The 14846-nt window shown below is 43.9% G+C and overlaps 1 protein-coding gene and 1 long non-coding RNA gene across 4 annotated transcripts; one reads left to right on the top strand and one right to left on the bottom strand.

Moving 5' to 3' along the window:
• Nucleotides 1–406: 406 nt before the first annotated feature.
• ALG1 (ALG1 chitobiosyldiphosphodolichol beta-mannosyltransferase) lies at nt 407–9970 on the bottom strand. The gene is made up of 13 exons (XM_085075196.1): nt 9689–9970; nt 9537–9614; nt 8245–8348; nt 7641–7789; nt 7058–7147; nt 6293–6403; nt 5355–5470; nt 4446–4484; nt 3813–3872; nt 2987–3097; nt 1952–2066; nt 1192–1267; nt 407–868 (listed from the first exon to the last, which is right to left on the bottom strand). Exons 1-13 carry the CDS (start codon nt 9921–9923, stop codon nt 734–736), a joined length of 1419 nt encoding a protein of 472 aa, XP_084931322.1. The 5' UTR covers nt 9924–9970; the 3' UTR covers nt 407–733.
• On the top strand, nt 9920–14216 carry LOC146430963 (uncharacterized). 3 transcript variants are annotated; one of them, XR_014855218.1, is made up of 5 exons: nt 9920–10022; nt 10371–10515; nt 10928–11045; nt 12470–12652; nt 12821–14216. It is a non-coding gene; the product is annotated as an uncharacterized LOC146430963 (long non-coding RNA). The 3 variants fall into 3 exon arrangements; XR_014855219.1 differs by having other exon boundaries at nt 10004–10114; XR_014855217.1 differs by having other exon boundaries at nt 10004–10515.
• The last annotated feature ends 630 nt before the right edge of the window (nt 14217–14846 follow it).

Genomic DNA, 14846 nt, shown 5'->3' with positions numbered 1-14846 from the left:
CAACATGAAGTGCCCTGTGATTAAGTTATACATACTTTAGTCATACATTTTGAGTTTATTTTTCTCTTTTCTATTAGTCTGCTCAAAAAGAGATAAAATTTATGTTCTTTGCCAAGGTATATGGGCACATTGATTTCAGAGTAAAAAAACACTTACTGCAAGCTCTGCTTTCCTCAAGTGCCCAGAAAAGCTGTCACACACCAGTGCTGTGCTGCCATACTCCTACACACACTGTCAAAAGGAAAAGCAACTTGGAAACAAAATGGTTCTGTCTCAATAAAACCATACAAGAGGATATTCAGTGCCTGGGCAATTAACTTGTGAATCACAGAATCATTTAGGTTGGAAAAATCATTCAGTCCGACCTTTGACCAGTAGAAATAATTAAAATAAAAAACATCTGCCATTTGCCAAAAAAACCCATACCCAAATCATTTATTAAAGTGCTGACTGTACAGGAGGTAAAACTGGTAATAGTTTATATCTGTATTCAAGGATCTTCACCAAAAAGAGACCTTCAAGCAGCACAGGTTCCCACACAACAGAGCCTCAGCTGCTCCTTCAGCACCTTTTATTCACCCAGGAAGTTCAAATAGCACAGGAAGAGTGTGAGAACCCCTGTCCCAAGATGAAGGAGTTAGAAACTCTAACTGCAGACAATACAAATGTTTATTCACTGTTTCCCAAATCTGTGCAGCTGCAGGAACGTATCTGACACCACCCTTGCCCCCAGTCATTCCTTGTCCCCCAGCAAGGGAAGGACAATCTGGTCCCAGCTCTCATCCCAGCGCTGCTGCCAGGACTCGCGCAGGTTCTGCCTGAAGCTGTGAAGTTTCCCTTCCAGGGTAGGGAAATGGAAGAAAAGTATCTGAAATATAAAAAGCAAAACCACAGGCAAATAACCATCATGTTCCATTTGAGGCTCATTCCAGCCTCCCCAGTGTTAACCCTCAACTACAACTGCAGTTCTTGGCTCTGGCCCCATAAGGAGAGAGTAAGGACAACATTTGAAATTATTTTGCCAGTTTCAGATTCACATTTAAACATGAGTGAGGCAAACAATGCTCAACAGGCCAAGCAGCACCTTCTGAGATTGCAAATGACACAGGTGATGCTCAGATCTCAAAAGGCTGCTCACACAGTGACACCTCTGGGGTTATTCTGGGGGAAGAAGTCAGTCAGAGTCTTTACCTTGAGTTGTTCTGCGAGTTCCTTCGAGCCCTTGAATATCAGACCGTTCTCATTGTCTTTCACAAGTTCATGTAAACTGTGAAGAAGTTACAGAAGGAAAAGTGAGACAGAAAGCAACAAGTGGGACATTTAAAATGTTGCACAGTGACATCCAAAGGGGCCAGACCAGGATATCTGTAACACTGGGATCCCAGATGTAATGAGCAACACATCTGACATGATGGAATGAAGTAGGGAGTTTAAAATCTTTACATTTAAATACTGCTTCTCCTTTCTATGTCAGACTAAATCTACCACAGCTGTACCAAAGGGCCTTCACTGTGTCTTTGTGCTACTCATCTGGACATCCGTTAAAAACCAGGGCAATAATCTGCTTTAACCCACAAGGAAAGTCTGGCCATGATCCATCATAAAATCTTCACAGGGACCCTCTCTTCTTTTATAAAGCTACTGTTTTCCCAAAAGATCATGAATTTTAAGAAGACTCAGTCCTTTACTGAAGAGATTAGGCAGAAGGAAGTTTTCTAAAATTAAATATAAGGAAACAATGAATTACAGGCATTTTTAAAGGAAAGTGGTTGCATTAAATGCTCCCAATTAGTATTAATCTTCTAACTTAAAACAACCTTGACTTCTATCTTATTGAATTTTAAAAATGGCATAATACAGGAATCTCATTCAGCAGTAGTTGCTGAACTCTGGCTTTGTAAGAATATTGTTTTATGTGATTCCCTTGAGCTGTAACAGAATAGGCTCTTACCATTTAAAAGATATTGCACACACAGGTAAACAGCAGCCAAACATATCCACCACCTTCATGGGCAAATCCAAACCACTGGAGGATTTATGGAGACACACCCCCAGGTCTGCTGAGCCTGAAAAACAAATGCAGCAGAGTCTGAACTCTCTGAAAGCAGCTTTTCTTTATTTCCGTGCTGCTTTGGGTAGTGCAAGTGAAACTTTCAACTACCCAGAATGACACAATTTCAAGTAATCAGGGAAAACAAAAAGCACAGGATGTTTTGTGACTCAATATCTCAAACATGACTCAAATAAGTAATGTTTCAGAAACGTAGTAAGTGAGTGCATGTTAAACTAAAGGAGATTTTTAATTTCTATGTATCTTACAACAGCCTTTCTGCCGCTTAATCTGCTAAAAATGTGAAAGAAAACCCCATCACAGTCCAAACAGGATACACTGCATGGTTCACTAGTGACCTCTCCCAGTTGAAGTCAGTTCAAAATAGAGGAATTACAGTGTATTTTACAGACATTATGTTCATTATTTGAAAGGGCCCAAATAAACAATGTTTTACAGCCACAAAAATTGTCAGGCTCTCACCCTGCAGAATGAAGATCACATTGAATATGTATTTTATTACTTTATTACTCCCACTTAGTGCTTTTACAATGAAGATGCTGAAGGAATAACATTCTAATGAGATGTTAATTTAGAATTTCAGCTACTTTTGGTTGCTCAGCCAACAATTTTTTGAGTTCATTTACTGGAGTGACCCTGAAAGTAAAGTAGAACATGCACAGGCACCTGTATTTCAGGGAAAAAAAGGAGTGCAAAACCCAGGCTAAAAGAGCAACACCTACTTCTTGGGAAAACAGGGAAAAGCTACCCAGAGGAATTTAGCAACTTTGCTGGAATGAGTCAAATCCAAGAATACCCTGTCACTAAGCAGCAACATTCCTGACTATATTCTCCTAGCAGTCTGCATCAGCTCCCTGCACAGTGCCAAACTGTTTCCCACACATCCTCCACCCCATTTCCTCATCCACTATTTACCAAGCAGAAGAGGGTAATCCTCAGCTTCCAGCCATGGAGTACAGATCTGGATATGCTTGAAGTTCAGTTTTTGGATCAGTCCATTGTAGTAATCTTTTAGAGGTCCTTTACCTATTTAAAACAAAAAAAAGTTTTATCAATATGACTGAAAACAGTGTGGTCTGTGAAATACAAGCACCTGTTGGATCAGGTGCACAAACAGGACACAACACATGATATCCTCAAAAAGACATGAAAAATCTAAGTTACCTTGAAAGCAATGTGCACCCAGACTTCTCTTATTTCAATGAAGAATACTTCTCAGTATTTCAATAAGTTTTCCATCAAAGCAGAGTAATGGAGTTTTTAAGGTCGGAAAAGCCCTCTCAGATCAAGTGCAACTGTTCCCCAGCACTGCCAAGGCCACCACTAACCCAGGTCCCCAAGTGCCACATCCACATGGCTTAGATGGGGATTCCACCACTGCCCTGAGCAGCTGTGCCAGGGCCTGACCACCCTTTCTATGAAGGAATATTCCCAATACCCAATCTAAACCTACCTTGGCACAACTTGAGGCTGTCCTCTGACATTTCTTTAGCAACATCATCTCAATGTTGACCTTAAATTGTTTTTTATGCAGAGCTGGATAGATAGGGAGGCTCTTTAAAGATGTGCCATTATTAGATAGTGCACTAGTTCAGCTATAAATCACTGTTCTTATGACCAAACATATAGACAACAGTGCCTCCTCTCCCCTCACCAACAACAGGAGAGTCAGCACAGAACAAAAGTGACAATTAAACCTTCTGTGTTAGCACTGAAAGAATTGTAACACAAATATTCTTACCTGTTATCACACACACCAAAGCTGGCAGCTTGACTCCCTTCTCGATAAACTGCTCATAATCTGGAGAAGAAAAAACACTGGTCAGATCTGACAAATAAGTGAGTGTTTGGTTTAAGAGTGGTGACAGTGCATTAATTATTGAGCTTCCCGCTGCAAGCAATTTCCTTACAAGCATGCACTTGGTAAAACAGCAGTAAATTCAGCGATGTTAACATTTACAAACTTCCACAGAAATAAATCCAGCTGTTTATGCACTATGCATAAAGTATTTATTCAAATGCTCCCCAATCAGCTGCTTCAATAGATCAATTAAGAATTGGAGGAGCGAAGTCTACAAGATAAAGTATTCCCTCCCTTCCTATTAGCAGATGCCTGTGGAGAGTAGCTGTAATAGCTCAGAAAATAAAACTGCAGTTTAGGAGCGAGTTAGAGATTTCATTCCCCCTGACAACTTCTCTAATTGAATTCAGATGTTGAACTGCTGTATTTTAATTACTAATCTGAAATTACTGCTTATTAATCAAATGCAACTGCATTTTCACCTGAATATAGAAGCATTGCTCTTTAGCAAAACCCTTCTTAAGTGTCCAGAAGACCTGTTTGAGTAAATGAGATCAACTCCTTCATACCAACCTTCTAAAGCTTTTAAAAGGACTGAGAAGTCTTCATCCTCTGAAAGAGAAGGCTTTATTAGTGACATTCATATTTCTATGATTTTTAATTTTCGTCTTTAAATAACAATTGAGATTTTCCTCACCTTCACCTACACAATTTAAATACAGACCATGTACTCAAAAGTTAAGTACATAGTCTGTACTTAAAGTTTACTATTTAATAGAATGCACTATTAAAAATCCTGTAATTTTATTTTCATTAATAGAAGTCCATAACCATACTTAATGTAACCATTATTTATTTCCCTTGTTGGCAACATGACAGACAAACCAGCCACAAATACTGCACATCTTCGAAGCTATCAGGGTAAAATTTTCTCGTTTGTAAAACTGAAAATTAAATGTAAAAACTGCCCTGATAATTCAAAGATAAAGACAATCTCACCCATAGTTACTAGCAATGGATTTGCTTCCAATCTCTGTTCCCTTCTTCATACAGAGGGAAAAAAGTGACATAATTATGTTACATTTATCAGAAATCATGGAATCACAGACTGGTGGGGTTGGATAGGACATTAATGCTCATCTCATCCCAACACCTTCCACCAGAGCACGGTGCTCAATAAGGAGTAAATATTTTACTTTCTTAATCCATTTTTCACAACCATGCAAGATAGTATGTCTAGAATGAAAGATAAAAGAAAAAGAAGTAGGAAATATATTTTAATTGTTCTTAAAGCTGTGCCTCTAGACTGTAGCACTGCAATTAGAATACAACTTTTTAAAAAAACATTCATTTGTAGCATTATATGTTATACAACATGTAGTTGTATCAGACACACCTTACCCTCAAATTCTTGCATGAAATCAAAGGACAAACATAACTTCAATGTGTGGATGCCTATTTTATATGAAAAATAAAACAAACCTGTCCAGCTGGTGCTGCTGATGAGAAGGGCTGGCCGGTCCCTGATCTTCACCACATTCCCAGTTTTGCCATCCCTCTCTGTGAAGGCTGATCTCTCAGCACTGGGATTGACAGCTCTGTACTATGGAAACACAACTTCCTGAGGATGGGCTACACACACAGCCAGCAACAGCAGGGAACACTCTGCTTAACTGGCATGAATTTCCAGACATTTGGCTTCAGATTTGCTGCTCAACTTGTCTAGAAACAGAGTTGTTACGTTACAGGAATACCAGGACAGGGCAGGCCATTTTCCCCTCTTTCCTGCTGCTATAGGCACAATTCCACTTTCCAACCAAATGTTTTCCTTAAGAAGCTGAGCAAAGCCAGCCTCCCTTTCCATGTCTGTCTCACACTTAGCACAGCATGGAGGCCAACAGCATATTTATCCAATTAAACTCAGAACCTACACATTCTGGGCTGGGCATTTCCAAAAATCTCCACTATGCACTATGGCTTTCACTGCTTTTTCAAGCATTAGTTTGGCGGAGTAACTCCCTGGTCAATCTGCCACAGGTGACATCCTGCACACAGCCAGAGGAGAGTGTTTAACTCTTGGACCAAGGTCCTGAAGGCTCTCCACAGTAATTAAGGAAGGGATGCTATTAAGGAAGCATCTGGGTCAGTGGAACACTGCAGAGCTCCACCCTAGATACTCATCACAGATTTATGCCAACTTCTTTAAAAACAGAACACTTCTACTACTTCACACCAAGCCTTGTGTCACCACAGTTCAACTATTTCACTTCTGGCCTCTCTCAGTGACGATTAAGGCAACTCAGAGCCCCCTGTGCCTGCTGGGGGTCAGAACATGTGAGCCCCCCCTCCAAGTATTTTTAAGTGCTACAAATCCACATCCCTTGGTTAAGGACTGTAAGGGCAGCTGCACTTGCACATACCGTGGTTTGAAAGGCTCATAGTCCTTGGCAAGTTTCATGAACAAATTGTGTTGGAGGTCCAATGGTGTTTCCTTAAAATAAGATGCTGGTTTGTCATACAATGTTATAGCCCTGGGAGGAAATAAATGTGCAGCTTAAATAAGACACAGATGTAATAACAGGCACACGGTACAGTGGCAGGCTGCAAAAATGAAATCAGAAAGAAATCAACTAAATCAATACAGCAAAGTAATTCATTTTTTGACTCCTGTATTCCTGAAGTTTGCTGGAACACGTCAAAGTGGACACATTTAACAAAGAACCCCTTCCTTGTCAGCATATTCTAAGGGTGAAATACACCAGTAAAAACTGCAAACATCACTGTCCTGAGTTTTAAACTTATTCTGTAACTGTGCTTGAGCAACTCTGATCTTAAAGCCCTCTGACGGCAACAGAAAACCTGGCAGGCCAGACTAACTGTTAAAAATCCCAGTGATGTCTGTCCCATTCTGACTCCACAGGCAGCCTGCAGAAAACTTCCATGGCTCCTGGACTGCCACCTCAGTCAATGGGGTGTTGGTTAAGAAGGATGATGAATCCTGAATGCCCCCACTCCATTGGCTCAACACAAAACTGAGCTGATGTGGCAAGCTGAGTTTCAGTGGTGATGGATGGGCTCAGGAGAACTCCTTTTTTAATATCCCTCTGAATCCTGAATCCTCAGCGATCTGTTATTTCATTTTACTGTGCACACACACACTAAATTGTCAGAGGTACATGACTTACTTTATCTTGAAATTCACCCAGAGATCTTCTTTCATGGCATCAGTGACACACAGGTTATAGTCAGACAAGCGCCCAAAAAGCTTTTCATACCTGACAAAAATTAAATGTCAGTCAGAAACTACAGGCAGGCAACTGCAGCAACTGTTCCCAGTGCCCCTGCTTGGTAAAAGCCAAACAAAACCAAAAGAAACCCAACTGCCCGTAGCACCGAAATTGGATTGCCAATTATTGATGGACTCCTACACTCCAAAGCCTCTAACTACACGTAACCAATTATATTCAGCAAGGAGCTGTTTAAAGAAGAGTTGGAGTGTAAAGCAGCATTAGAGAATAAAAAACCCAGAACATATAAAGAAATTCCAGTAACAAGAGCAACATTTGCACACGCACGTAAAAGCAACCTGCCTACTTGATCCAACCCCCCTCCCACATGTTCTACAAAGGCAGCTGCAGAACAGAAACCAGTTTAACACAGCAAAGCCCAGAAATCCCTCCCTGTTCCAATTATAATCTCCCCACTGGTTTCCATTCTGAATTCCACCACGGCATGTCATTTATAAAAAGCAGGAATGACTGTACAAACCATTTAGCAATCTCGACTAGCGGGTGGTCCCTCCCATGACTCAGGCTCATGATGGTGTATCCATAATTGTGCCAATCAATGATGAGTTTGCTCCCCCAGAACTTTGCTGCCACCCAGGCAACAGCTATACTGGGTAAGCCTGGGGGATTCTGCTCAAAAACAAAACAGAAATAGCATAAGACTGTGACCAAGTGACAAACGCAAAGCAACCACCAGGAACAAAAAATCAAATCAAAATTGCATCGCTTTAAAGGAGCTTCATGAACAGAGACTGTTGGTATTCACCTATGAACACTGGTAGGTACTTCAAATTCAACCCTTGGGTCAAGATCAAAATTCCCCCCCAATAAACACACCAACATTTCTAGTATGATTACCCATGGCAATGAAGTTTGAAAGCATAACAATTAACAGCAAGAGAAAACTTCAGTTGTTAACAGACAAATCAAGGTTTAGAGCAAAAAAATACCTGGATACAGGTTTACACCATTGATGAGGCCAGTTCAGCTCTGAAATAATTAGAATAATGTCTGACACGGCTAAAAATGTCCTGTAATGTAGCACTATTTATTTTTATTGAAATTAGTCCCAACACAGAACATACCTGAAGAAGAATATAGGATGGCTGATCAATCCTCAGCAATGTGTACAGCAACTGCACTGACTGCACAAGGACCTTTAGGACATACTGGCAAAGCTTTGGACCCACTACAAAGTGACAGAAAAACAGGTAAGAATATTAGAGCTTTCCCCACAGAAATGAGAACATCACAAAAGAACCAGCCAGCTCTGCAGAGGTAGGGTCAAAATTGCATGAAAATGGAAACCAGTTTAAAAACTTTATCAACAACCTGGGTAAGTGATTGAGTGCACCCTCAGCAAGTTTGGAGATGGCACCATGCTGGGTGGGAGTGTTGATCTGCTTGAGGGTAGGAAGGCTCTGCAGAGGGATCTGGACAGGCTGGATCACTCCAATGTAGACCTTGAGGGGCTGGAGTGTATCCAGAGAAGGGAACAGAGCTGGGGAAGGGGCTGGAGCACCAGGAGCAGCTGAGGGTGCCCAGCCTGGAGAAAAGGAGGCTCAGGGGGAACCTGGTGGCTCTGCACAACTCCCTGACAGGAGGGTGCAGCCAGGGAGGGTCGGGCTCTGCTCCCACAGAACAGGGGGTAGGACAAGGGGAAACACCCTCAAGTTTCCCAGGGAAAACAGGGAAGGTTTAGTTCAGCTATTGAGAAAATTCCTTTATGGAAAGGGTGGTCAGGCCTTGGAAGGGGCTGCCCTGGGCAGTGGCGGAGTCCGCATCCCTGGAGGGATTTAAAAGCGGATGGTGGCGCTTGGGGTCAGGGCTTAGTGGTGGCTTTGACAGTGCTGGGGGAATGGTTGAACTCAATGATCTTAGAAAGTTTTTCCAACCTAAATGATTCTGTGATTCTATACTATGATCACTATAAAGCTAAGTAAACATTTCGTGATTCCTACAAATTCTTATTCTGTATTCTGCACAGAAAGAAATAAAATCATGGAATGGTTTGGGTTGGAAAGGACCATAAAGCTCATCTCATTCCAGCCCTTGCCATGAGCAGGGACACCTTCCTACTAGCCCAAGTTGCTCCAAGCCTTGGACAGTTCCAGGCAGCCACAGCTTCTCTGGGCAAAAGGAGCAAACACAAGGTGGGGGAGGAATAGGTAGAATGAATATAATTTCCACATTTAACTCTGCATGTGAGCAGCACCAATGTACCAGCAGGCGTTTAATTCCAGCGGCTCCTGTTTCACAGAGAAAGGGAGACAAAAGCGCGGAGCTCTGTGCGCGGCGGGACCGGAGCCGCCCCCGCTCCGGGCTGCTCCCAGTCCCCCGCACGCCCGCGGCCCCTCTCCCTCCGCCCCGCACGCACCTCGCAGCCCGCGCAGCTCCGCCACGGGCACGAGCCGGATCTTCTCGCTGCTCAGCACGTCCCGGTGCGGCCGGTTCTCTGCGAGGGGAGAGCCCGGTCAGCGGCGCGCCGCCCCGCCCGGCCCCGCGGCCCCCCGGCCGCCCCTCACTCACGGAGGTAGCCCAGCAGAGCGACGTCGCGCCCGTGCCGGGCCAGCGCCAGCGCGTGGTACTGCATCCGCGGGCTGCGGCCCAGGTCCCCCAGCACGGCCACGCACGCCCGGCCCGCGCCGCCCGCCCGCCGCCGCCGCCACAGCAGCAGAAACAGCAGAGCCGCCACCGCGCCCGTCACCGCCGGCCACAGCCCCGGCGACGGCCCGAGCCACGGCCAGTGCCCCGGCGCCGCCATCTTTGAGCGAGCAAGGCGGGAAAGGCGCGGGAACGGCGCCCCCTGGCGGGGCGGAGGTGCCGCGCTCTGAGGGAGCCCGGAGAGGCGGGACCGGGACAAGTACGGAGAGAGAGTTAATTGGTTACAGCAGCAGGGAGGGGTTAATTAATTACCGCCGTACCGGACACTCGTCTGCAGTGTGGGGTTTCCTGGTAAATTTTAGAATATCCCGCAGTCAGGGGTGATTTCAGTGCAGCCCCATTACCAGCCAATGCGTGTGCTTTAGTTCGAATTCAGCTAAATTCTAACTAGATCTTCCCTGGATCTGAGTTAATACTCTACATCTTTCTGTGATATCCCTCAGTTTGTTGTCTCAATCCCTGACCATTCCAGTAAATAGTACCAGGTACTACCAGGTACTGAATCCCTTCAACATCTGCATCTCACTGTGTTCTCATCCATGTACAGAACCCATTTGCAGCTGTTTTCAGCTTGCTGATCCCTGTTTTCTGATGGCAATACAAAGCAAACAGAAGCTTCCTGACAGAAACATTTGCCACATGATCTTGGCAAGGCCCCATGGAAGTGACTGAACACCACATTGGAAGAATCAGTAAGCTGTGCAAAAGTTTGAAACTAAGTCAGTTGTACTGGCCAGGGATCCAATATGAGGTGTCACACCGTGCAGAGAACAAATGCTGTTTCTTCACTGTGAATAGGGATAAAGACAAAATGAAGGATGCTGGTGACCAGAGGCAGGACCCAGGGAACGGCTGGAGCTGTGTCAGGGGGGTTTAGGTTGGATATCAGGGAAAGGTTCTTCCCCCAGAGGGTACTGGGGCACTGCCCAGGCTACCTAGGGAATGAGCACAGCCTGAGGCTGCCAGAGCTCCAGGAGTGTTTGCACAATGCTCTCAGGGATGCACAGGGTGGGATTGTTGGGGTGTCTGTGCAGGGCTGGAAGTTGGACTCATGATCCCTGTGGGACTCTTCCCACTCCGGACATTCCATGATTCTTTCTGCAGACTGTTGTGACCACCCATCTGAATCGTATGCTGCTATTCCACTTATGTTTCTCTGCCCCCTATGACAAAGCCAGATGTCAGATGTTGCATTTCCAGTGTAACTCTTGCCAAACAGCAAGTATGTGGTAACAATGAAACCATTGTTTCCTTGTAAAACATATAACTAACTACAAGTGTGGGCCGACTGGTTCCACAACAAAGCCTGGAATGTTTGCTCAAAGATTCTGCTCAGAATGCATCTTCTTCTGCTGAGAAAGTATAGAATCATAGAATCTTTCCAGAGTTGGAAAGGACCCACAGGGATCATTAATCCAACCCCAGCCCTGCACACAACCCTGACCCCCACAATCCCACCCTGTGCATCCCTGAAAGTGTTATCTAAGTGCTCCTGGAGCTCTGGCAGCCTTGGAGCTGTGACCATTCCCTGAGGAGCCAAGATCTCCTCAAGAAAAGTCCCCCTGTCCCACATCCCTGTCCTGCTTTTACACATCCACGCCCACCATGGCAGACACACATCCATTCCAACCTGTAGGAGGTCTGGTCTTTTGGGCACCCCTTGTTTCATTCCATCCTACCTCACCTGACAGTTTCTGCTGTGTATAATTTTAATGCAAAATGAAAACTGCTTTTCTATTTACTTCCTTGAATAAATATCCTGGCTGCAATGGAATGAGGGACTGATGGATTCTTTCAAGCTATCAGGTATAAAACCCCAACTCCATACAGCTGTGTTTTCTGGCAGGTTATCAAACTACTGAAGATTACAAGTGTATCAGCTTTATGGATGCAATGACTTTTAGTTTATGAAGGTAGAGTTGCAATAAAAGTCCTTTTGACCTATGTAATCTTCAGAGCACTGTGCTAGAGAAAGATAAATAAGGTGCAGTCATCACTTCTGGCTGAGGCTCTGAAAACAGGGATGCACTTGAGAGAAATGCATTTTCAGAGACTACTGATTTCTGCCAGTAAAATTTTTCATATGAATTGAATAGCAGTTATGCTTTTCAAAAGGCTTTTCCTGTCTTTTCTCCTGACCATTTTAGAAAGTCTAGTAATACTGTTTTCAGTTTATCCAAGAAATAGTCTATTTAAGCTCCATCCCCAGTCCTCCTGCCCTCAATGGGCTACTGTAAGTGCAACAGAGACAGAGCAGCCAAAATCCCTCTCACTATCGGAACCTCACTCATCCCAGAAGTCTCCAAATCAAATGTCTCCAGCAAACCTCATGAAAACCTGCTGCTACCCTGGTTATTTTTATTGCCACATGATATATATATATATATATATATATAGTACAAACCTTTTATACCAGAATTTTTTAAAAATTTGCACTGAAAAAATACCATCCCACTAACAACTATTTGCACCAATCACACCTGCACTGCAGGGTATGGGCTAAGAGCTCTCACAAACCTGACATGACTCCAAAGGGTTCAGAGCACTGGCACTGTGATATATCATCATGGGAGAAATTATGGCCATTTTTAACAGTGAGGCAATCTGCTTCTTGTGTTTGTTCTCCTGTTTGCTCAATTTCTGAAGCACAACCCCTGCCACAGCAGAGATGAAAGGAGTTGGCTGCAGAATAACCTCAATTTGGAAGCAATTCCAGGTGGCCTGAAATGCCACTGCAGGTGGCCCAGCACTGAGCTCATAGCCTGGTCTGGTGCTGCTGGGATGCCCCTGAGCTTTGCCCTGAAGATGAAAAGCCTGTGGTGTTTGAAGGTAGGACTGGTCCTAACATTCCTCTAATGATTCCCACTATCTAAAATATGAAATTAATATTATTTTTAGTACCTGCAGTGGCATGAACTGTACACCTGTTTTACCTCATCTAATGTGAGCTGTTCCCCGTAAACTTTTCACCAAACCTTCCAACCTTCCTCTCTGAAGGGAAAACGCCACAGGATCACAGAATCAAGGAATACATTGAGTTGGAAAGGACCTTGAAGATCATCTTGTTCCAACCCACTGCATGAAAAGACCCTTTTAAAACTGCTCCTTTCTCCTCAACCACTCCAAACTCTGCACTGTTCTTGCAGTTGCTGCCTTTTAACCTCACCAGCTGCTTTTTGTCTGCTTTATTATTTTCTCCCCACACAAAAGAGTCCTTCAGGAAGGGGTGAAACTAAAAGAAGTTACCTAGGAAATTTTTACACAACTTCCCAAAGACAGTTTCTCCTGAATGGTTTATATTGGCTTAGACATCTTTCCAGGCAGGTACAGGTTGAGGTTACAGGAATACATTTTTTATTTTCACCCAGGACATAGAAGAAGAAGAAGAAGGGAGATAAGCAGAGCCAGAGTATATGGCTGATAACCATGGGCAAATTCAAATTAGTAATTAACAGACAAGTTTTTTGCATAACGTAAAATTTTGAAATTACAGGGAAAGGATTAAATACTTGCTAGTCATGTTCACACCCAAGTTTTCAGAGATGGACTGAACTTCAGGCTAAAGAGAGTTGGAATGAGTATTAGATCTAGACATCAGCATGCACATTCCTCTCATGATGTTCACTCTGATAACACGAAAAAATACCTACTGGCTGACCTCCACTGAGTGGAAAAAACAAAGATATTCTGACTTAGAGATTGACTTAGACTAAGACAATTTAGGGTTGTGTCTTCATACCAAAGCTCAGCTCCTGAGATTCATTCAGCCCAGTGTGGTCACAAGGTGTTTTCCTGGCCCCTGCACACACATGTACTTTAGACCCTGTATTTTGGGGACAAGAATATGTTTGTGGCATGCCTGGAATGGAGACTGGTTATCTTTAACAACAGGTAGTTATCTCCATTAAATCCATTTGCAGTTTGTCACTGCAAAACAAACACTGGAATTTGGGCAATGCCACCCTTTCCTCTTTGAACAGTTCTGGAAAAACAAGTCACTTGTACTCCACTTATACTTAATATCAATGAGGTGGAAGGGGCTGCTTTAGAGAGGAAAGTAAACTGAAAAGGAAATGCACTATATGGAAAGGAAAGACTATTCAGTTTTCAAACACTGCTTTGTTTTTCATTCCAGTTTGGAAGAGGGTTCAGTTCCCTGTGGATTTCCAAATGTGGCTTTTGGCCTGTGGATTCTACACTGCACATTGTGATCCCTGCCTCTCTTGTAAGCTATGGAACAGACAGGGTGAGTTTGGGAATTGGGTGGAAACCTCCTGATGGAACCCTTAGTACATGATGATCCCTGTGAAAATGTGAAGGTGATTGTGCAAAAGACCAAGCATGATCCTGAGTGAATTCCCAGAACACTCTACTCATGCTTTATGTAGAGCTGAGTTTAGTCCATGAAAACCACAGTTAGGCCACCCTGGAGTTCCACTGGACAGCTTGTTTCCAGCTGGAAACACAAGCAGGACACCTGCAGCTCTCCATGGCTGAATGAAGGGGGAGGCATAACAACCCATTAGCTAAGATCTTTTAATGCACTAGTTCCTGCTGAGGGAGTTTTCTGGTTAATTTGTGACATAAAAGTATATTTTTCCACCTGCAAGATACCTTACACAGCAGCATATTAACTGTACCAGGTGCACTTATCCTGGGAAAGCTGAGGCATAATCTACCAGCTCTGGAAACACTGGCTTTTCCTCGTGCAATATGGTCTTGGGTTGTTGCTCCACAGCCCCACTGCCACAGGCACAGGGATGATACCTGCCCTTGTACCACATCATTCATGGAACCAATTGCCTGACAAGAGCTGGGGAGGGACTTTGAAAATGTGGTAGGACAACAGGGAATGGCATCCCACTGCCAGAGTGCAGGGTTAGATGGGATATTGGGAAGAAATTCCTTGTGAGGAAATTCCCTGAGGAGGCCCTGGCACAGGCTGCCCAGAGAAGCTGTGCCCCTGGATCCCTGAAAGTGTCCAACGACAGGCTGGATGGTAGCAACCTGGGATAGTGGGAGG

This window comes from Lichenostomus cassidix, chromosome 14 (genome assembly GCF_008360975.1).
Source record: "Lichenostomus cassidix isolate B80296 chromosome 14, HeHo_3.0, whole genome shotgun sequence".
Lineage (NCBI taxonomy): Eukaryota > Metazoa > Chordata > Aves > Passeriformes > Meliphagidae > Lichenostomus > Lichenostomus cassidix.
The sequence above is the reverse complement of the archived record's forward strand: the minus strand, read 5'-3'. Positions and strand labels throughout refer to the sequence as shown.